Source organism: Thamnophis sirtalis, unplaced genomic scaffold (assembly GCF_051295495.1).
Source record: "Thamnophis sirtalis isolate CommonGarterSnake01/CBP01778 unplaced genomic scaffold, rThaSir2_p1.2 scaffold_2, whole genome shotgun sequence".
Taxonomy (NCBI): Eukaryota; Metazoa; Chordata; class Lepidosauria; order Squamata; family Natricidae; genus Thamnophis; species Thamnophis sirtalis.
In genome coordinates, this window is record NW_028261382.1 from 43,399,021 (window position 1) to 43,422,412 (window position 23,392).

Below are 23,392 nucleotides of genomic sequence, written 5' to 3' on the forward strand. Positions count from 1 at the left end.
TGAGACAAAACTTGCATTTTTCCTTTCTTTTCTCCCTCCTTCCCTTCTCTACTTTCTTCCTCCTCTCCTTCCCCTTCTTCCCTTACCTTTCTCCTACTCCTACTCTTCCCCTTCCTACCCTCCCTCCTTCGCTTCCTCTCCTCTCCTTACCTCTTTCTTCTTTCCCCCATCTTCCTTTCATTCTCTCCTCTCTTTTCTATTATTGTAGGTGTTTCTTTCAGATCTCATTTTATGTTTCCTTGGGATGGTTATTTCTGCAAACCCAAATATAATTTGACATCATTTGTTATTCCCTTTCCTTTTGCTAATCTACCCTAACTATATTTTCCTCCCCTTTCTATCTCGCTTTTGAATATATACTTACATATTTAATACCTTCTTCTCTGTTTTCCCCTGATCTCCCCCTCCCCGCCCCCATTTCCATTTATTTATTTATTGTTAAAATTTATATGCTGCCCAATCCCGAAGGACTCTGGGGGGCTCACAAAGAAAAAAGAAAAGAAAGAAAGGAAAATTAAAAAAAAGATTTAAGTTTTAAAATTCACAAGACACGCATTCGTTCTAATCGGGGCTGGAATTTTAACAGTGCATCCTTTGGATTCTCTTCTCTTCTCCCTAATTTCTTTTCCAAGAGGCCGTTAGGACTACAAAGACCATCGGTTTTACGTGGGACGAGAGATTCCACGCGGAAAAGATCGCAAAAACCCTTATTGAGAGACGCCCTTCCCAACCCCAGAAACTTTTCCAGTTTCCTTTCTCCAGCCAATCATAAAACCTTCCCCATGTCTTGGAAGTACTCTGATTCCTCTTTATCCTTTATTTTCATGGTCAACCTATTCATCTCCGCACAATCTATCTTTTTATTTAAATCATCTCTTCATCTGTTGGTAGGCAAGCTACATCTTGTATAACTCGGGCAGGCCTCCAGCGGTCTTCATCTCCCTCCCTGCCTCTGATTCCCCCTCTGGCGCCTGGCATTCCGAAGTTGCTTGGCAGCTGCCGCGCTGGGCACCCTCCCAGCAGCTGGCGGGGGCTGAGGAATCCACGCGGTCTGAAGCAACAGGTTCAGGCCTGTTGTGGCTGTGAGTTCCAGCCCCTCGGCCTGCCCTCGGCGCTTTCCTTCGACATGCTGGTTTCTGTCCCGAAAATCTGCGATGGGTCATTCTGGGCTGGTTGTTTTGTGGATCCTGGGCATGGCTGTTGTGGGCTACGTTGGAAGGAGTCGGGATCTGGCGACGGTGCAGCCGTGGGTGCTATGCCCTGCCGATGACAGCCCGGCGGCCACGCCGGAAGGACAGCTGCCTGCACAGCCCAGCTTTAGCAGCTGCATGCTGCAGTGCACCTCCCACGCCTACGAAGCCTACATGGCAATGTTGGCATCCGGCGACTTCAAGAGCATGACGACGTCGCTCAAAGTCAACGAAGGCAGAGAAGGTAAGCGGGAGGGCCGTGGGACAGGTGCCAGGCTCCGACTGGGTGCCAGCTGGGCAGCCAATCAGACCCAAGCAGAGGATGGGCTTCGGAGACTCCGCCCCGGAGCCCAGGCAGCTGTGCAACAGCTGTCGGGCTGCTGTTTCCCAGGGCTTTGGAGAGTTCCTGGGGTTGGGAAGGTTGTGTCTCAATAAGGGTGCGATTTTTCCCCCCCGTGGAATCTCTCGTCCCACGTAAAACCAATGGTCTTTGTAGTCCTAACGGCCTCTTGAGGTTAGAGCTTCTAGGTGAAAATCGGCGAGGGAAGTGGGCAGGCTGCGAAGATTGTGAAGAAGGGAATGGAGGAACGTTTACGCAGCTCTGTACGAAGCCCTGTGCTGGAACTTAGGGGAAATCTGCAGTTTTTAAAATTAGGATAAATTGGGTTTGAGTCCCTTCCAGACAAATTCTGGTGGTGTGAAGTTAGATCAGCTGAGAAAGGAAGGCTGGGTGTTTTAATTATTATTATTATTTTGCTTTGTATTTTATAGTCTACAATCTACACTTTATACGCTATTGTTTCTTTTTCTTCGTGTTATCTTTTCCTTTTCTCCTTTCCTTTCATCTTCCTTTTCTTTTTTCTTCATCCTTTCCTTTCCCTTTCCTCTTCCTTTCCTTTCATCCTCCTTTTCCTTTCCTTTTCCTTTCCTCTTTCTTCATCCTTTCCTTTTTCTTCTTCCTTTCCTTTCCTCCTTTCCTTTCCTCCTTTCCTTTTCCTTTCCTTTTTCTTCCTTTCCTTTCCTCTTTCCTCCTTTCCTTTCAACTTTCTTTTCCTTTCCTCTTTCTTCATCCTTTCCTTTTTCTTCATCCTTTCCTTTTCCTTTCCTCCCCTCCTTTCCTTTCCTTCTTTCCTTTTCCTTTCCTCCTCTTTTTCCTCTTCCTTTCCTTTTTCTTCATCCTTTCCTTTCCTTTTCCTCTTTCTTCCTTTCCTTTCCTTTCAATTTCCTTTTCCTTTTCCTTTCCTCTTTCTTCATCCTTTCCTTTTTTCATCCTTTCCTTTCATCTCCTTTCATTCCCTCTTTTCCTTTCCTCCTTTCCTTTCTTCCTTTCCTTTCCTCCTTTCCTTTTCCTTTTCTCTTTCTTCATCCTTTCCTTTTCCTTTCCTCTTTCTTCTTCCTTTCTTTTTCTTAATCCTTTCCTTTCATCCCCTTTCCTACCCTCCTTTCCTTTCCTCCTTTCTTTCCTTTCCTCTTTCTTCATGCTTTCCTCTTCTTCCTTTCCTCTTCCTTTCCTTTCCACCTTCCCTTCTTTTTTTATCCTCCACTTTCCCCCTCTCCTCTTCTCTAACTATCGCATCTAAGTGACCCTCTGCAGTTTTCAACATACTGCCTCTCTTCTCCCCCGCCCCCCCGCAGGAGCAGAGCACGAATTCTGCTGGATGCTCCACCTCCGTTGCCAGAGAGGCGTCCGTCTCACCAAAGCTTTCGTCCTGCTGAACTTGGAGCAGCCTCTGGATCCGAGTCAGCCTTTCCCTCTCCGTCTGCTCCTCACTGCTCCCTCTTGGCCCCAATCCCTCTTGCAACCCCGGTCCAAGAGACGGGACACCCGGCTGCTGAGCGGGGACGCCTGCGGAGCCCGCTTCGACGTGACGGAGCCCTTCCGCGACGCCGAAGGGGGCCGAGAGGCCGAGATGTGCGTGAAAGTCGCGTGTCCGGAGGGAGACTCCTGCGAGGACCTGAGGTCGAGTCTGCGCTGCCCGCCCTTCTTGGCCACTCTGTGGCGCAGCCTGCCTCGTCCTGACGGCTAAAGAGACGGAGGGCATCTTCTGCACGGTTACCAGGGGGGGGAAGAGAAGCACTCCACGGTTCCCCTTTGTGCGCTCCAGTTCTGCTGCTGAGGCCATCTTTGGACAGGTTTCCCTGCAGAATTTATTTTTATTTGGCAATGTTGACATTGCTTCAAGCGGGACAGAGGATATGTTGCAGGCGTGTGCCAGGCCCCAGCTGCGCACGTTCAGTCATGCGTCGATCGTGTTCCAGACGGCAATGATGGGAAGATAGTTTTCACTCTGAGAATGAACCACATCACAACTCCATGCCTAACATGCTTCCTTCTCTTTTCACGTTAGCATCTTAGTCAGATTTATTGCAAGTACAGGTCCCGGGAATCCTTGACTTACAACCGTTTGTTTAGTGACAATTCAAAGTTACGACGACACTGAACAAAAGGACTTGCGACTGTTTTCCACGCTTGCAACCGTTGCAGCATCAAGCTTGGCAGCTGGCTCGGGTTTATGATGGTTGCAGTGTCCCAGGACATTAAGAGATCCCCTTTGATGACCTTCTGATAGGCCAAGTCAAGGGGGAAGCCGGATTCACTTAACAACCGTGGCAGAAAAAGTTCGTAAAATGTGGCAAAACTCACCTAGCAAATGTTTTACTCGGCAACAGGAATGTAGGGCTCACTTGTGGTCGTAAGTCAAGGACTACCTGTAATGAAAGGGGGCTGATTTGGAGTCATCTGTTACAAAGCTGAAGATGCCAGGTTTATGCGGCATTGTTTCTTTTCCTTCTTGTTATCTTCCTTTCCTTATTCTTCTTCCCTTTCCTTTCATCTTTTTCCTTTCCTCGTTTCATCTTCCTTTTCCTTTCCTTTCCTGTTCCTTTCCTCTTTCTTCATCCTTTCATCTCCTTTCCCTTTTTCCTTTTCTTTCCCTTTCTTCTTTCTTCATCCTTTCCTTTCATCTCCTTTCCTTTCCCTCTTTCCTTTTCCACTTTTCTTTCTTTCCTTTTCCTTTCCTTTCTTCATCCTTTCCTTTCATCTCCTTTCCCTCTTTTCTTTCCCTTTCTTCTTTCTTCATCCTTTCCTTTCATCTCCTCTCCTTTCCTTTCCTCCCTTTTCCTCTTTTGTTTCTTTCCTTTTCCATTCCTCTTTCTTCATCCTTCCCTTTCATCTCCTTTCCCTCTCTCCTTTTCTTTCCCTTTCTTCTTTCTTCATCCTTTCCTTTCATCTCTTCTCCTCCTTTCCTTTCCCCCTTTCCTTTTCCTTTTCTTTCTTTCCTTTTCCTTTCCTCTTTCTTCATCCTTCCCTTTCATCTCCTTTCCCTCTTTCCTTTCCTTTCCCTTTCTTCTTTCTTCATCCTTTCCTTTCATCTCCTCTCCTCCTTTCCTTTCCCCCTTTCCTTTTCCTCTTTCCTGAAGATACCAGGTTTTGCAAATGTTCCACCCATGTCAAGCGACTCTACCTCGCCTGCTAAAAGAAGAGATTTCAACTAGCAAAGACAAGACGTTGTTTTGAAGGCCTTTTTTTCTCTTTTACCTGAGATTTTATTGTTCCTGCTCTCCTTCTCCCTGACAGGATGTCCCCAATTTCTTCAGAATGGTTCACTCATGATCTTATCACAGACTGGAAGTTCTCTCCATTTGTATTGTTATTGTAATCTTGGCTGTTGGGATTAAGCATAAGAAAAATATATTTTGACAGCGCATCCCTGTTGTTGGACAGATTTTGCTAGACTTTTAAATTTTCCTTGAAAGGAATAGCAATCCTCTGTGGAAAAAGTCTGAAATCAGATATCTGTGTTTCCTCATGAAATGTAATCTTAAATGTTGCGGGAGGGTGGCAGTGTCATATATATTTATCTGGGCTCTGTGGTCACTTATTCACCGTTACCCCTTGTCTCTATTCATTCCTTCGTTTATCTATTAGGTTTTCCTTGTCTGTTTTTGGGAGTCTATATTTTTGGGCGAAGACAACATCAATTGTCAAACTATCTAAAATGTTGGGAGGTCAGGGAATCAAAAGAAAATTTGTGATGTTGTCATGTTGTTGGGGGTGGGTGGGTGGGGTGGGGCTAGTGAAATAAAAGTAAGCCTCTGCTGAAATCTCTGCTATGCTTATTTCTGATCAGTGAAATTTAAAAAAACAACAACACCAAGATTATCTTTGCTTCTTATTTTAGTTTAAATCCTTCTTTGGCATTAAGAAACAGATAAAAGAGGGAGGGGAAAAAGCAGAAGACTCTGGATGAATGGGACTTTCAGTTCTGATGACATCTAAGCATGATTTCTAAGAGGCAGTTTGGTCTAGTAGTTAAGCCTAGAAAAAAAGGAGATAGTGATTTCTAGTTCGTGGACCTCACCCCATTCCTAAGAGGTCTGTAAAGGGGGCATGCATAAGCACCATCCTTGTCCTAATATCCCCATTTATTTGTATTCATTTCTTTTGTTTATGTCCATGTTTATATTTATACCTGCTATCTTGTACATGTTTGACAAACTAATAAATGTAAATATACATGCATGAAACGTGGCTGGGGAACTTTGGGGCAGTCCCTCACTCAGCCCAACCCTACAGGGTTATTATGAAGAAAATAGGAGGAGGACAAAGTATTAGGTATGTTTGACACCTTGTGTTATTTATAAAAATAATAAAGGCGGGATTAAAAAATATATAGATAAATTAAAAAGCTACCCCTTGGGGGGAAACCCCCCACCAATAATTAAAATAACCCGTTAATTAGTCTAATCTAATTATTCTAATAAATCTAATTATTCTGCCAATGCTTTAGTTTGCCCTGTATCAAAATTGACAGGACCGTCTGAAGAGGGGGGGAAGCTCGAGGGGGACCATTATAGTTGGCGCACCTAAGCGGCGCGTCGGCCAATCAAAGCCAGGGCCGTACGTTCCGGTCCGTCATTTTAATCGCTCCGACCCGGAAACCCAACGGAGCTGAGGCAGACATGGCGTCTCCCGCGGTGGGCAGCCACGTGTGGGTGGGATCCGAGACGGGGATTTTGAAAGGTAACAATGAGGACCAGCTGCGTGTTGGGGTGAATTTGGAATGGAGGGTTGAGGGACGGGAGGAGCAACGGACGGGCGGGGAAGCCGGTGGGATAGGGGGAACAGCTGCTTCTGAATGTGCATGGTGCCTCTGGGCATGTGTAGAGGGCGAAGGGAAAAAAGGCGAGCGGAGAATGGAGAGGGCCAAGTGGAGGGAAAGAAATCTCAGCTGCCTTCAGCTTCACTGTCTGAATGCATATTGACTGACTGGGAAGCTAAAGGCGACTTACTAAACTTTTAGGCGAGATGGGACATAGAAATTTTTAAATAATAATAATGATGATGATGATGATGCCTGGATGGGGCCCGACTAGTAACCAATGCCAAATCCGGCGAAACAACTGGCCGCTGTGATACAATTGTATAATAATAATGCAATAAATTAATTACATAGTATTATTATATATGTCTATTTGTCTATCTATCTCATCTAATATCTATCTATCTATCTATCTATCTCTATCTATCTATCTCTATCTATCTATCTATCTATCTCTATCTATCTATCTATCTATCTATCTATCTATCTATCTATCTATCTATCTATCATCTAATATCATCCATCCATCCATCCATCATCTAATATCTATCTAATATCTACCATTTATCTATCCACCTACCCACCTACTATATACATATAGCATTTGTGCTGATAAATAAATAAAGGGAGACTAGTATAGATCTATTTCAAGCTATTTAGCTCTCATCAGCTAGCCATACCCTTACTGGGATTTAAATGATGAGAGCTAAATAGCTTGAAATAGATCTATACTAGTCTCCCTTTATTTATTTATCAGCACAAATGCAACACAAATGTAACAAAGGCAACAGTAAAAATAATGGCTTTCTGTCTGGATGGTCTCTTGGGATGAGCAGATAGACAGAAAGGAAGCAGTATGCTTCCTCCCATATTTGGGCATACCAAGGGTTGTGACACTACATACATACATACATACATACTACACACACACACACATATATATGTAGGTCTCTAGTTATTCGGGTTTTCTCCCGCGTAAAATTGGAGATCATCTGAAGGGGCCTCTTGGTCCATCATCCAGCAACATTGTCTCTTGAGGTGATTGCTGGTCTCTAATATTCTACTTTATTGACGAGATTGTCTCTTGCTGGAAGGTTAAGGGGAGGGGAGGAAATAGGCTGCTATAATGATTTTTTTTCTCTTATTCTTTCCTGTCATGTGATGTCCCTTTCCCCACTTTTAGGAGTCAACCTGCAGAAGAAACAGGCCACGAATTATAGGATGGGGGAAACAACTGTCAGTCGACGAGAAGCTGTCACCTCCATGTGTTGGGGTGATTCGTACGAATCAGAGGTGACGTGATCTTCCGATTCTGCTTGTGCTTTGCTGGCTTCATGCAGACTTTGAGTGAGGAAGAATGAGGACCCTCCTCTTCATCCCTCCTGCCAATTGTTATATTCAATTGATTTGATTGTCGTGTCTTTGTCTGCCTGCCCAGAGTCACGGAGATTCGTAACGGGCCTAAAGAATCCTGTGGCTTTCTTTTTCCACACAGATCTTTGTGGGATGCCTCGATGGATCCGTTAGATTATTCAGTACCGAAAAGGGCAAGTTTATTGAATCGCGGGACTGCCACGGAGGTGAAGGAGCCTTTTGTGGCTTAGCTGTCCTTGATGGGTAAGAGCGAATCCCATTTCATTTTTCCCTCTCTTGGGAAAAGTTTTTCCGCTTCCTACTTGAGGTAGGAGGTAGGACTTGAGGTAGGAAAGAGATGAAAACTGACTTGGAAATAGGCATCGCGCAAGTATAAAGACTTTTGCACACCTGCTCTCGAAACCAGAGGTGAAATCAACTTCACTACCGGTTCGCACACACGCATCCCATCCATTCTTTCCTTCCTCCTCTCCTTTTCCTTCTTCCCTCTTTTCCTTCCTCTTCCCATCCATTCCTTCCTCATTCTCTCTTCCCCCTTACTACCTCCCTCCCTCTCTTCCTTCCCTTCTTCCTTCTTCCCTCCCCCCCCCCTTCCTCCTGTCATGCCTGCAAGCCATCTTTTCTTTTTTGGACTTCAGGCCTGCCACGCTTTCTACTGTGGGAAAATGGGAGGGGGGGATTATATGGAGTTGGGTGATATGCAGCCATAACAACATTCTTCTTAGAAAGCCAAGGTCATCTTTGCCTCTGTACCTGGCCGGAACTGGTTGGGAGGAATCTGTCTTCGTGGCAGTGGGAGGTTGGGCCACGTGATGGGACTTGTGGGTGTTTGGGCCAGGATCTTGAACTTTCAAATGGGTGGGAAAGCCTGGAAGCTTTCAGAACACAAACCATATTGGATTCCTTTCTGTATTTCAGAATAGAATGGGAAATGGGATTAATAGAATAGAACAGAACAGAAATGAAAAAGAACGGGATGGGATTAGGATAGGATAGGAATAGGAATTAGAATGGAATAGAAATAGAATTTGAATAGAATAGAATAATAAGAGTTGGAAAGCACCTTGGAAGTCTAACCCAACCCCTTGCTTAAGCAGGAAACCCTATACCACTTCAGACATCTTATATCTTGCACTGAAAAATATTTTTCTGCCTTTGTTTCCTCCCCCACCCCCACCCCTGCTGCTTGCAGTTCCCTTATCACCTGTGTGGAGTCTGGGTTGATGAAAATCTGGCGGGATGCCTCCTCGGAGAATGTAAGTGTTGCATTTTATTCATTTTGAGTCCTGTTCTATTCAAGATTGGAAATTGAAGGTGGTTTTTCTCTTTGTTAGTACCGTCGAAGACCCTACGGTTTCTTTTTTTTTATATATATATAATTTTTTATTTTTATTACGCAGACAACACATACATACAACAATAAAAAAGAAAACAACAACAACAAAAAAAGCATCATCACATACAGCATGTCGTTTGGTTACAGGTGTTTTAACATCCATATTCTCGAATAACATTTACCATCTTGTTTTTCCTATCATTCATTTGTATGAGAGGTTTTTTTTTATTATTGCCAGTAGAATGGTTAATAAAATCATCCCCCCTCCCCAAAAAAAAGAAAGGAAGTGGCGGAATTCATCATCGCTCACCAATTTCTCCTTTTGGCAGGTGGAAATTCAGGTGGGGCCCGGCGTCTGCCGTATGAGGCAAAACTCCCAGCAGCGCCACCGTATCGCCACGGGGGGGAAAGAGAATTGTCTGAAAATATGGGACTTGCACCAGCCTCAGGAACCGGTTTTCCGAGCCAAAAATGTGAGTCATTTATCGGCCTCTCTGGATTTGTGTTTGCACACATGGGGTGTTCTGATGTAGGCTTCCCCCCCCCCCCCCAAAAAAGCATGAAGCAGATTCCTGGTCCCGACAAAAATCCATTTTATGAAACGAATGTGAATTGCTCTCATTCATATTCGTGCGTAGCAAACAGTCTTTCAAAGGAGTATTTATGACCACAGACCTTATCTATCTTGGAAAGCTGCCATATAAATATTGTCCAAACTAGATGCTGTACAAGGAAAGACTCTGGGTACAGAGTCTCTGAGATTCACAGACAGATCTTCACACTCCTCAAACAAGCGAACGAATTGTTTCCTGCAAAAGCCCCCTCCCCTTTCGCTCCTCTTTTATGTCCTCTGGGAGGGGCCATTCACCATCCACCTGTGGCTTTACTTCCAAGTCGACCCTTGTTCTTTAGCTGCTCCCTTCGTGTTGAGTGTTCCCCTCCCAGTCAGCAAGATGAACATTAACGTGTGCCACGTCCATTTGGATGGTCTCGATTGCCATAGTCATTAAGCGAGTCTCCTGCAAACTCCACTCCCCTTTCGCTCCTCTTTTGTTTCCTCTGGGAGGGGCTATTCATCGTCCACCTGTGGCCTTCCTCCCAAGTCGACCCCTGTTCTTTAGCTGCTCCCTTCGTCTGGCAGCTCTGCACATGCGCACACTGGGAACAGGCTCCAGCTGTTCCTCTGCCGCACTGCTGTCTAGCTCCGAAGGCAGCTGATCACTGCCAGACGGCCCTGCCTCCCTCTCTGCCTCCGACACAGAGCCCTCAGAGCCTTCCCCAGACTCCAGGACTGGCCCATGCTCCTCCCCAACCTCCTCACTGTCCGACTCTGCTGCCAGCTCCACTGGCCATTGGCGGGCCACAACAATGCCTTCATTGCCTTGGGTTTGCAGTTTCGGTCTTCAGCGGCTTCTCCCGGCATTTACGTCATATATATTTTTTGTACCTGTCACAGGTGCCTCACGATTGGCTTGATCTGAGGGTACCTATCTGGGACCGGGATATGGAATTCCTGCCTGGATCTGAGAAGATTGTTACTTGTACCGGACACCATCAGGTAGAAGCTGGTAAAGATAAGTGAGATCTTCAGGGTTCACCGACAAATGCGCGCTCGACAAATGCTCAGGTGCCTCCTGGTAGCCAACCAGCCTCTCTGCGCCCTGTTCGGAGTCGGAACCCTGTCCAGGGTCCTCCACATCCTCCAGAGCCGACTCAGGGGGCCCCTCGCTGTCAGAGTCTGGTGGCAGCTCCAACGACTCCTGCTGGGCCACAACAGTACCCCAACAATATTTCATTTATTTCAATTATTCATCCTATCCTGCTTTTGGTACAAGAACTCAGCCTGATACTCTTGATCTTCTGCATCCAGGTCCGGCTTTATGATCCCAGTTGCCCCCAACGCCGTCCCGTCTTGGAAGCGACCTTCGGCGAGTACCCACTCACAGCTCTCTCGCTCACCTCCGATGCGAAGTGAGTCTCTCTTTCTCTCCCTAAAACGGAGGAGCTTTCGGGGAAGGCAGTTGTTAGAGTTTGGGGCGTGGAGATAACCATTTGCTTCCTTGGCGATTTCCTATTGCAAAGCAAGATTTTAAAACTAACATGTAAATTCTATTTTCCCCCCCCAGTGCTGTTATTGTTGGCAGTTCCCACGGAGATGTTGCGGTTATAGATCTACGTCAAGGTATAAGTGGAGAATAAAAAAATAGGATTTTACTTCAAAAGAGAATTTGTAGGGCTGTGTTTTCTTATGCCTGATTCCTATGGAGTTTTCTTTAACTAGATTTATGAAGAACAAATGGATGACATGACAACAATTCTGTTTTGGATTGGGGATGGAACGGTTTCAGATTTAGATGTGGGTTGTACTATTCTTATTTTGGTTTGGTAACTGGGTTTGTTATTTCGTTAATTATATTTTCGATTCTAATATCAGAATGCCTGCTTGATCCCACCCTAAAACCACAGCGGAGCAAACCAAATTTTGGCACATCAAAATGTCTATTTTACTTCCCCGAGGGCTAAAAACTTTATCAGTAATTTAACTGAGAGGGCGTGTGGGTTTTGCTCTGTTTATATACAGCAGCTTGCCCTGCCAATATTGGAGAGGTTGTGGTTTATCCCTTGATTGGGGTATTGTTTTCTGCTCAATTGTTTGTCTGGTGTTAATCCCTGCTTATCTGGGTGTTGAGGATAGTTAGTTAGACTTATATACCGCTTCATAGGGCTTTCAGCCCTCTCTAAGCGGTTTACAGAGTCAGCATATTGCCCCAACAACAATCCGGGTCCTCATTTTACCCACCTCGGAAGGATGGAAGGCTGAGTCAACCCTGAGCCGGTGAGATTTGAACAGCCGAACTGCAGAACTGCAGTCAGCTGAAGTAGCCTGCAGTCCTGCATTTAACCACTGCGCCACCTCGGCTCTTGGAGGTGTCGTGGCCTTGTTATTTCCTTCCTTAGCTTGCTTATTGTCTTTCGAAAGGGGCCTAAATGTTGTTTACCACTCTGTGCCTGTTGATAGTTCATTGTTCTTGAGTGCCAAGCTTCCAGAAATGCCTAAATCTCGCTTTAGGTTTGAAGTTGCGATGGAGTCTGTCCTATCGCATGTATTTTTGTCATCCTTGTGACTCAACCTTGGAATCTCTCCGCCACAGGGCGTTTGGTGAAGTGCCTCAAAGGTTTTGCTGGCAGCGTCCGCGCCATCCAATGTCACCCAACGCTTCCTGTGGTCGCCTCTTGTGGGTTGGACCGTTTCCTTCGGCTGCACAACCTCCAGAGCCAGCGTTTAGAACATAAGGTAGGGGACAGTCCTGAGAATTGGGGATTTGGGGACAGAATCTGGGGCTTGTAATAGAGCTGGAAGGCACCTTGGAGGTCTTCTAGTCCAACCCCCTACTCAAACAGGAGACCCTACGCTTATTTTATTTCAGGTGTGACTGACGAGTCTCTTCTTAAAAACCTCCAGTAATGAAGCCCCCACAACTTCTGGAGGCAACTTCTGGAGGTTTATTTATTAAATTTTATTTATTAAATTTACCGTATAGGCCGCCCAATCCCGCACTGGTTCATTGTTCTCACTGTTAGGAAGTTTCTCCTTAACCCAAGATTGCTTCTGTCCTAGATTAGTTTCCATCCCTTGTTTCTTGCCCTGCAAATTATTTGGAAAATAATTTGACCCCTTCTTTGTGGACCGCCACTCAAATACTGGAATACTGCTATCGATGTCCTTTTTTTATTTGAATGAGTGTTGTTATTTTTCTTTTTTCTTTTTTTTAAATAAATTTTTATTTTAAAGACATCAACACATCAACAAAAACAAACACATGACTTAAAACAACATAGGAACACGAAGTTCCATCATATATCCTACGGCAGTTCCGCATCGGTTTCTTTACAGTTAGTGTTTTCCCTTCTATACATTTCTATCTTGCATTCATGGTCTCCTTATTTGTTATCCATTTTTATGTACTATTCTATATTTATTTATACTTAGCTATTTATAACAAAATATTGTTTACCTATATTGTGTTTTATATTCTTACTGTCATTTATTCTCTTACATATAATTATAGGTATACATTCACATGGTTATTCTTTTTCTTTGCCATTCTTATACTTTTGTTATTCCATTTAAAAGGATATAATATACAGTTTCAGTTGCTTTGTTTACCATCCCTAGTGCCTATTGTAACACCACCTTATTTTCCCTTTCTTTTTTTATTTAGCAATAGCAATAGCAGTTAGACTTATATACCGCTTCATAGGGCTTTCAGCCCTCTCTAAGCGGTTTACAGAGAGTCAGCATATTGCCCCCAACAATCTGGGTCCTCATTTTACCCACCTCGGAAGGATGGAAGGCTGAGTCAACCCTGAGCCGGTGAGATTTGAACAGCCGAACTGCAGAACCGCAGTCAGCTGAAGTAGCCTGCAGTGCTGCATTTAACCACTGCGCCACCTCGGCTCGGCTTATTTGAATGAGTGTTATTATTTTTCAATTACAAAAATAAACATTCCATCTTTCCTTATACAGTGTGTTTGCCTGGATCTAGTTTCTATCCTTGGGCTGTGTTTCTATCCTTGGATTGTGGTTGTTAAATACAACCACAATCACTCCATGCACACTCTAGTTTTTTTTTTTTTTCCTTTTTTCGTTTCTGTTATAATTTTGCACCAGTGAGGTTAAAACCAATTTTGTTGTATTTAAGGACAATGACAACAAAGATTATACTTATATAAAAATCCCCGTGCCACATCGTTCCTCATTTGCCACATCTATCACATTCATATTAACATTGTTTCCCTAAGATTAGTATTATAATATATTGATCATTTAAACCAGTGGTAGTCAACCTGGTCCCTACCGCCCACTAGTGGGCGTTCCAGCTTTCATGGTGGGCGGTAAGGGTTTGCTGTAACTCTGCTTTATAAATTTTATAAAGTAAAGTTACTTCCCTACTTTATAAATCACCATTACTGTGGAAGCGGTGGGCGGTTAGAAAATTTTACGACTAACAGAGATACAAAAGTGGACGGTAGGTTTAAAAAGGTTGACTACCCCTGATTTAAACATTATAGAAACTCTCCATTTTTCTTCTTAATATCTCCTAGTAATAATATATCAACATTAAACATTACTCTCACCATACACATACTAACAGTTTTCATCTTATTTATATCTCTGTCTCAGTGTATTGTCTACTTATTTTTTAGCTTCATTTCCAAATTCCTTTTTCTACATGGTATTGGACCTGGGTACTTGAGAGACCGCCTTCTGCCGATTACCTCCCACAGACCCATTCGATCCCACAGATTAGGCCTCCTCCGTATTCCATCTGCCAGCCAATGTCGGCTGGCGACTACTCGGAGGAGGGCCTTCTCTGTGGCTGCCCCGGCCCTTTGGAACGAGCTCCCCGTGGAGATTCGGACCCTCTCCACCCTTCAGGCCTTCCGGACGGCGGTGAAGACCTGGCTGTCCCAGCAAGCCTGGGATTGAGTCCCCCCCCACCCCTCTACTCGAATCTGCTGTGTCTGTTGTGCTTTTAAACTGTTTGTATTATCTGATTGTCTTTGTCTTACTTTTTGTAATTTCCCCTCCCTTGGCTTTTGTTCAGCCGCCCAGAGTCCCTTCGGGGAATAGGGCGGCCTACAAATTGAATCAAATCCAAATCCAAATCCAATTTTTTCCCCTTCTCTCTACCGAATCCTTCTTTTCTCTAGAGTGGCCAAACCCAATTCCTGCAAACCGTATGTTTTAATCTCCAGGCCTTTAATCATCTTAATTTGCTCTTCTCTGCACTTTTTCCAAAGTTTCAACCTCTTTTTTTGTAACGTGACCATAACTGGATGCAGGATTCCAGGTCTAGCTTTACTCAAACCTTCATAAAGCGGCACTAACATTGCAACGACATTTTGATTCTGTGCCTCCGTTTATACAACCAAGGGGTGTGTTAGCTTTTGGAGCTGCTGCACACACCGCCGGCTCCTATTTTGAGTGGTCGCCCACTAGGACTCCAAGGTCCCTCTAACTCCAAATGATACTGTGGGGAGGAGTTGAAACTATGTGAGCTGCAGGTTGCCAATCTTTTATCTTTAACCAGGTTGGATCTGAAGTTTGTTGCCGTTGCCGAAGAGACAGGAAATCCTCAATTTAATTCATTCCCTTTTTTTAAAAAACCTTTCTGACCAAGGCTGTCTTGATTCCAGGTTTATCTCAAATCCCGATTGAACTGTCTCTTGCTGACCAGCCGGGAAAAATGGGAGGTGAGTTACCATGGCTGTGGGGTGTGTGTGTGTGTGTGTGTGTGTGTGCATACAGCTATCATACCTTTGAAAATTGCCCATAAGTAGCTTTGCGGGAGTCCATCATAACTTTGAGTGGTTGTTTAAAGGTCAAAATTCAAAGCCTTTATTGTCACTGTGCATCCTATCTACAACGAAATTGGTTTTAGCCTCTACTGGTGCAGCCCAATAAAAGAATTCAAGACAACATAAATGATATAAAGAATCATCCTTATAAGTTGTTAAGGGAAGAAACCTAGTCATACGTTTCCATATCTACGTCATATTCTGTGCAACAAGTATATTACTCTGGTGTATGATCAACGCGGGACGCAGTGGCTCAGTGACTAAGACATTGAGCTTGTCAATCAGAAAGGTCAGCGGTTCTCCATCCAGCCACCTCGTTCTCCGTCGTCCCCTTCTTCTTTTGCCCTCCATCGTTCCCAGCATGAGGCTCTTCTCCAGGGAGTCCTTTCTTCTCATTAGGTGGCCAAAGTCTTTGAGTTTCCTCTTCAGGATCTGGCCTTCTAAAGAGCAGCCAGGGTTGATCTCCTCTAGGACTGACCGGTTGGATGGCCTTGCAGTCCAAGGGACTCACAGGAGATTAGATAGATTATAGATAGATAGATAGATAGATAGATAGATAGATAGATAGATAGATAGATAGATAATAGATAATAGATAATTATATAGGTAGGTAGGTAGGTAGATAGATAGGTAATTAAGTCAATAGGTAGGTAGGTTGGCAGGCAGGTAGGCAGGCAGATTAGGTAGGTAGGTAGGTAGGTAGATAGATAGGTAAGTTGATAGGTAGGCAGGCAGGCAGACAGATAGATAGAAGAAGTCTCCTTCTTTTGCCCTCCATCGTTCCCAGCATGAGGCTCTTCTCCAGGGAGTCCTTCTTCCTTCTCATCAGGTGGCCAAAGTCTTTGAGTTTCCTCTTCAGGATCTGGCCTTCTAAAGAGCAGTCAGGGTGGATCTCCTCTAGGACTGACCGGTTGGATGGCCTTGCAGTCCAAGGGACTCAATGCAGGAGTCTTCTCCAGCACCAGAGTTCAAAGATTTAGATACTACCACCCAACTCCCCTCCCTGATCCGTTTCTCTCTATTTTCTCTTTGCAGAGTGAGGATCTCGAGCCGTCCATTAACCTGCAGGACGAGGTGAAAGAGGAAGACGACGAATTATGGAACTCCATGGAAGTGGTGGCTTCCAAACGGAAAGCCGGTGACGATCTTGGCTCCCGGACGAGGAATTCGAAACCCCCTAAGGACACAACCGTCCAAAAGCAGAAAAAGATGAAAAAGACTAAATTATGTTCACGGTGAGAGGTACTGTTCTTATCTAGGCTTCCCCCAAAAGCACGAAGCAGATTCCTGGTCCCAGCAAAACCCCTTTTATTAAAGGAATGTGAATTCCTCTCCTTCACATTCAGCCAAGGCCTGGCAAACAGTCTTTCAAAGGCGTATTTATGACCACAGACCTTATCTATCTTGGAAAGCTGCCATGGAAATATTGTCCAAATGCAAGGAAAGACTTGGGCACAGAGTCTCTGAGATTCACGGACAGATCTTCACACTCCTGAAACGAACGAACGAACGAACGAATTGTTTCCTGCAAAAGCCCCCACTCTCTTTTCTCTCTTCTTTTATGTCCTCTGGGAGGGGCCATTCACTGTCCACCTATGGCTTCTAAGTCAACCCAGGTTTCTCAGCTGCTCTGCGCATGAGCACACTGGGAACAGGCTCCAGCTGTTCCTCTGCCTCACTGCTGTGTAGGACCGTAGGCACCTGATCACTGCCAGGCTGCCTTGGCCCCCTCTCTGCCTCCGATGCAGAGCCCTCCTCAGAACCTTCCCCAGACTCCAGGACTGGCCCAGGTTCCTCCCCAACCCTCCTCACTCTCTGAATCTGCTGCCAGCTCCACTGGCCGTTGGAAGTTACAGCCTCTACCTTTTTTAACGTAGAACTGCCCAAATCTCATCTGATGGATTTCCTTCACGTGCGGATATGCAATTGAGGACTTGTCTTTCGTGCATTGATTGGGGAGTGGGGAGTTTAATGAAGGCGAGGCTGACCGATTCCCGGAGGGGGTGGGGTGAGGGGGGAGAGATTCTTTTAAGTCCTTGGCTGCGAGTTCTGATGCTGGCAAAGCAGGAATGAGGACACGTTTCCGGTACAAGATTTTATAGGACCGAGAGCTAAAATGAAACGAAGGTGGGAATTATTATTTTTTCTGTTTCTCTCTTCCGTTTATCTGCTTGGAGTTGTTTTTTTAGTCTCAGAAGAATCCCAGTGAAAATAAAAGGTGTACTATACGACAATTTTTTAAAAAAATACAGGTAGTCTTGGCTTACGACCAGCTGTTATGTGGGAGGGAAGAGGCAGAAGTATAAGGTATTTTTGCTGCCTTGGGTTATTTATAAAAATAAATAGAGGAGGGATTAAACCTCTTAAAAGAAACCTCTTCAGTTGTTTAAGGAAAACAAAAAAGGACATGCGTTGTCAGCTAGAAAGTTATAGGGTCTCCTGCTTGAGCAGGGGGCTGGACTAGAAGACCTCCAAGGTCCCTTCCATCTCTATTCTGATTGATCGATCGATTGGTTTAGAATACCCGCAATCACAACAGCCAGAGGAAAATCTGTGTTTAAGTAAGTCAGATGCCATCCGATAAATTTCCTTGCCGCTTGAAGTGGTATCTGGCTATCGGATGCAGCTCAGACGAGCTAATTTATTTACTTATTAAATTAAATTAACATGCTGTCCGCCTGGATTCCAGCAGGTTATTATTGCCCACAATTAATTATAATTGTAATCATTTTGTATCAGTCTGTGTTTTTTTTTAAACCTTTTTATCTTCTTGCCCGGGTCGCTGTAATAATGCCAGCGGGGCAGCGTGTCAATTTAACGAATTAACAAAATGACAGTTTGAAATTGCTGAAGAAAGAGAAGGGCGACGGTCGATAAAACTGTCATTCGCTCCCTTTGGGGAAATGGAGCCTCCAGGTTTCGAAGCAGTCTGTCTGAAGGCAACTATATAAAACCTTTAAAAAAGATAAAATATGAGCATTAAAATGAAAACAACCTTTTTAATGCTAGCCTGCCAAACTCACCCGGCATCCCCCACCCATCAACACCCCCCTCCCCAATTCCCACAACCTTCTGCTCCACAACTAGGTGGGGGTGGGGGGAGAAACGGGGCTCCTTTTGAATTAATCCCTTTTGCAAATGATGGTTTAAAGTTGGGTCCCCAAACTTGGCAACTTTAAGACTTGCTGACTTCAGCCAGCCAAATTTTGGAGTTTGAAGACTTGTGGACTTCAACTCCCAGAATTCCTCAGCCAGCGATAGAGTTGAATTGAATTCTGGGAGTTGAAGTTCCCAAGTCTTAAAACTGCCCAGTTCGGCTGGCTGAGGAATTCTGGGAGATGAAATCCACAAGTCTTCAAACTCCAAAATGTAAACCTTTTTAAGACTTCTGGACTTCAACTCCCAGAAGTCCTCAGCCAGCTATAGAGTTGAATTGAATTCTGGGAGTTGAAGTTCCCAAGCCTTAAAACTCCCCAGTTCGGCTGGCTGAGGAATTCTGGGAGTTGAAGTTCCCAAGCCTTAAAACTGCCCAGTTCGGCTGGCTGAGGAATTCTGGGAGTTGAAGTCCACAAGTCTTCAAACTCCAAAATGTAAACCTATTTAAGACTTCTGGACTTCAACTCCCAGAAGTCCTCAGCCAGCTACAGGATTGAATTGAATTCTGGGAGTTGAAGTACCCAAGTCTTAATACTGCCAAGTTTGGCTGGCTGAGGAATTCTGGGAGTTGAAGTCCACAAGTCTTCAAACTCCAAAATGTAAACCTTTTTAAGACTTCTGGGCTTCAACTCCCAGAAGTCCTCAGCCAGCTACAGGGTTGAATTGAATTCTGGGAGTTGAAGTTCCCAAGCCTTAAAACTGCCCAGTTTGGCTGGCTGAGGAATTCTGGGAGATGAAATCCACAAGTCTTCAAACTCCAAAATGTAAACCTTTTTAAGACTTGTGGATTTCAACTCCCAGAATTCCTCAGCAAGCTACAGGATTGAATTGAATTCTGGGAGTTGAAGTTCCCAAGTCTTAATACTGCCAAGTTTGGCTGGCTGAGGAATTCTGGGAGATGAAGTCCACAAGTCTTCAAACTCCCAAATGTAAACCTATTTAAGACTTCTGGACTTCAACTCCCAGAATTCCTCAGCCAGTGATAGAGTTGAATTGAATTCTGGGAGTTGAAGTTCCCAAGCTTTAAAACTGCCCAGTTTGGCTGGCTGAGGAATTCTGGGAATTGAAGTTCTCAAGCCTTAAAACTTCCCAGTTTGGCTGGCTGAGGAATTCTGGGAATTGAAGTTCTCAAGCCTTAAAACTGCCCAGTTCGGCTGGCTGAGGAATTCTGGGAGTTGAAGTCCACAAGTCTTCAAACTCCAAAATGTAAACCTTTTTTAAGACTTCTGGACTTCAACTCCCAGAATTCCTCAGCCAGCTATAGAGTTGAATTGAATTCTGGGAGTTGAAGTTCCCAAGCCTTAAAACTGCCCAGTTCGGCTGGCTGAGGAATTCTGGGAGTTGAAGTCCACAAGTCTTCAAACTCCAAAATGTAAACCTTTTTTAAGACTTCTGGACTTCAACTCCCAGAATTCCTCAGCCAGCTATAGAGTTGAATTGAATTCTGGGAGTTGAAGTTCCCAAGCCTTAAAACTTCCCAGTTTGGCTGGCTGAGGAATTCTGGGAATTGAAGTTCCCAAGTCTTAAAACTCCCCAGTTCGGCTGGCTGAGGAATACTGGGAGATGAAGTCCACAAGTCTTCAAACTCCAAAATGTAAACCTATTTAAGACTTCTGAACTTCAACTCCCAGAAGTCCTCAGCCAGCTACAGGGTTGAATTGAATTCTGGGAGTTGAAGTTCCCAAGTCTTAAAACTGCCCAGTTTGGCTGGCTGAGGAATTCTGGGAGTTGAAGTTCCCAAGCTTTAAAACTGCCAAGTTTGGCTGGCTGAGGAATTCTGGGAGATGAAGTCCACAAGTCTTCAAACTCCCAAATGTAAACCTATTTAAGACTTCTGGACTTCAACTCCCAGGATTCCTCAACCAGCGATAGAGTTGAATTGAATTCTGGGAGTTGAAGTTCCCAAGCCTTAAAACTGCCCAGTGCGGCTGGCTGAGGAATTCTGGGAGTTGAAATCCACAAGTCTTCAAACTCCAAAATGTAAACCTTTTTAAGACTTCTGGACTTCAACTCCCAGAAGTCCTCAGCCAGCTATAGGGTTGAATTGAATTCTGGGAGTTGAAGTTCCCAAGTCTTAAAACTGCCCAGTTTGGCTGGCTGAGGAATTCTGGGAGTTGAAGTTCCCAAGCTTTAAAACTGCCAAGTTTGGCTGGCTGAGGAATACTGGGAGATGAAGTCCACAAGTCTTCAAACTCCCAAATGTAAACCTATTTAAGACTTCTGGACTTCAACTCCCAGAAGTCCTCAGCCAGCTACAGGGTTGAATTGAATTCTGGGAGTTGAAGTCCACAGATCTTAAAAGTTGCCAAGTTTGAAGACCTCTGGATTAAAGGCTTCTTTTGGGGGGGGGGAGGCATCGCGCGTGGGGAGAGGGTGGGGGAAGCAACGGAGGGGAGGATCTCCCCGCGATCTAGTCTGCACGGGTGGGTCGAGGTGGGGTGGGGGCCACACGGGGAGGGGGCGGCGTTGATGTGATCTCACAAAAGCCGCCCAGGCATCGGAGGCGGCGGCGGCGGCGCCGAGTCCCTGACTGGGGGGGGCTCGGGCCCCCCATCCAGGCGGGCGATGGGCTGCATGGAAGCCAAGGAAGGGATCCCCGACGTGGACGAAGAGGCGGAGCAGGCTTCCCGGGCTGCGGCGGCCGCGAAGCGGGGACAAAGTGAGCGGCTGGATCGGTGGACGGAGGGGGTTTCCTCCCATAAAGGGAATCCTCAATCCCGGCGGGGATTCCTCCTCTCCACGTGGGTGGGAGGAGCTTCCTGATGATGGAACGTTCGGGGGGAGCACGGGGCGGGGCTCGCGGGGAGGGGGAGGGACTTATAATGCAAATGGGGAGGGGGGTGGTCTGAACCCCCCCCCCAAAAAAAAATCACTGCCCAAGGAGGTATTTGTAAGCCTTCCTTCTTCAAACTTCATCTGCCATGGTGGGAATGGGTGTTTCCCAACACGGATCTGGATGTAGAGCATCTGAAAGGGAGAAATTGAGCTGGGCTTTTTTATAACTTTGCGAACCAAGTTGGAAGGGACCTTGTAGGTCATCTAGTCCAACCCCACCAAACACCATTTCAGACAAACAGCCATCTTCTTGAAAGCTGCCAGGGATGATGATGATGAAGCTCCCACAACTTCCAAAAGGCAACTTCTGTTCCATGGGTGGATTGTTGTCACCGTCATAAAAAATCCAACTTATTTCTAGGTTGAATCTCTCCTTGATTAGTTTCCATTATCTGGTCTTTGGGTGCTTTGGAAAATAGCTTGACCCCCTTATTCTCTGGGGCAGCTCCTCAAATATTAGAAGATGCTATCACGATCATGTCTCCCTTGGTCCTTTTCTTCACTAGACTAGCCAGGCCCTGTTCCTGCAAAAGTCCATTGTGTATTTTAGCCTCCAGTCCCCTGATCATCTTTATTGTTCTTCTCTGCACTCTTTCTAGAGTTTCAACATTTTTATAGTGTGGCGACCAAAACTGGATGCAGTATCCTAGGTGTGGTCTTACTAAGGCTTTATAGAGTGGTATTAGGACCTAGCTTGATCTTGAGTGTATCCCCCTGTTAATGCAATTTAGGATTTTTTGGTGTCTGGCTGCACACTGTAGGAATAACAGAGTTGGAAGGGACCTTGGAGGCCTTCTAGTCCAACCCCCTATTCAGGCAGGAAACCCATTTCAGACAAACGGTTGTCCAATCTCTTCTTTAAAAATCTCCAGGGATGGAGCACCCACACCTTCTGGAGGCAAGTTGTTTCCACTGCTTAATTGTCCTCACTGTTAGGAAGTTTCTCCTTAGTTCTAGGTTGCTTCTCTCCTTGATTAACAGAATGACAGAGCTGGAAGGGACCTTGGAGGCCTTCTAGTCCAACCCCCTGCTCAGTTTCACCTAACTAGCAGTAGCAGCAGTTAGACTTATATACCGCTTCATAGGGCTTTCAGCCCTCTCTAAGCGGTTTACAGAGTCAGCATATTGCCCCCAACAACAATCCGGGTCCTCATTTGACCCACCTCGGAAGGATGGAAGGCTGAGTCAACCTTGAGCCGGTGAGATTTGAACTGCCAAACTGCAGATAGCAGTCAGCTGAAGTGGCCTGCAGTACTGGACTCTAACCACTGCGCCACCTCGGCTCTTCCTAACTAAAAACTTTTAAAGTTTTAAAACCCAGTTTTTTTCTGGTTTTAAAACCCAGTTTTTTAACTAAAACCCAGTTTTTTCCCCCAGTCTTGATTTCTGATTCAGCTCCCAGCGAAGCAAACTCAGTGGATCCCATCCTCAATCAAGGTTTCATTCTCCCTGTTCTTCTTTCCGCCCTTGCTAGGGAAAAGGAAGAAGAAACTCTCACTGCGGAAAAAACCGGTCCAGCAGAATAAAGGGTCAGATGTGGAGAAGTCAGGCTTGGCATCTAGAACGGAAAGTGCCAAGGTCACCGTGATTTGGAGACGCTGGTCCATTTTCAGCAGCACCCACGATTACTTTAGCAAGCACGTGGAAGGAGAAACAGCCGGACCCAGTGGAAGAGTGGCAGAAACCCCCCAGAGTGGCAGCGCCAGTGCTGAGTCTTTGGGGGGACCGCTTGACCGAAAAGTTAGTTAGTGCTGCGGCAGCTCGGTTTCAACATATCGGAGGTTGTACAGCTATGGGGAATAAACATTCATTATCACATAGGACGTTTTAGGCCGCGTGCATGGGGCAAAAGGAAGCGATCGGAAAACGGATATGTCTGGTCTGAAAGCATGGTTTTATTTAGTGTTTTTTTCAAATGTGAGCTTTTTCTTTAGAAAGGCGTGGGCTTCAACTCCCAGCATTCCCTAGTCAGCATGCTTTGAGATGGGTGGACTTCAACTCTCAGAATTCCCCAGCCAGTTTGCTTTAAGACGGAT

General features: G+C 45.3%; 2 protein-coding genes across 2 annotated transcripts; both read left to right on the forward strand.

Annotated features, from left to right (window-relative positions):
* Nucleotides 1–1,041: 1,041 nt before the first annotated feature.
* On the forward strand, nucleotides 1,042–4,141 carry LOC106546389 (uncharacterized). The gene is made up of 2 exons (XM_014063255.2): nucleotides 1,042–1,434; nucleotides 2,826–4,141. Exons 1-2 carry the CDS (start codon nucleotides 1,155–1,157, stop codon nucleotides 3,215–3,217), a joined length of 672 nt encoding a protein of 223 aa, XP_013918730.2. The 5' UTR covers nucleotides 1,042–1,154; the 3' UTR covers nucleotides 3,218–4,141.
* A 1,989-nt stretch (nucleotides 4,142–6,130) lies between these two features.
* Nucleotides 6,131–17,599, forward strand: WDR74 (WD repeat domain 74). Its single transcript, XM_087705204.1, has 11 exons — nucleotides 6,131–6,213; nucleotides 7,476–7,585; nucleotides 7,788–7,909; nucleotides 8,859–8,922; nucleotides 9,332–9,475; nucleotides 10,459–10,560; nucleotides 10,873–10,973; nucleotides 11,129–11,184; nucleotides 12,155–12,297; nucleotides 15,204–15,260; nucleotides 16,401–17,599. Exons 1-11 carry the CDS (start codon nucleotides 6,153–6,155, stop codon nucleotides 16,602–16,604), a joined length of 1,164 nt encoding a protein of 387 aa, XP_087561330.1. The 5' UTR covers nucleotides 6,131–6,152; the 3' UTR covers nucleotides 16,605–17,599.
* The last annotated feature ends 5,793 nt before the right edge of the window (nucleotides 17,600–23,392 follow it).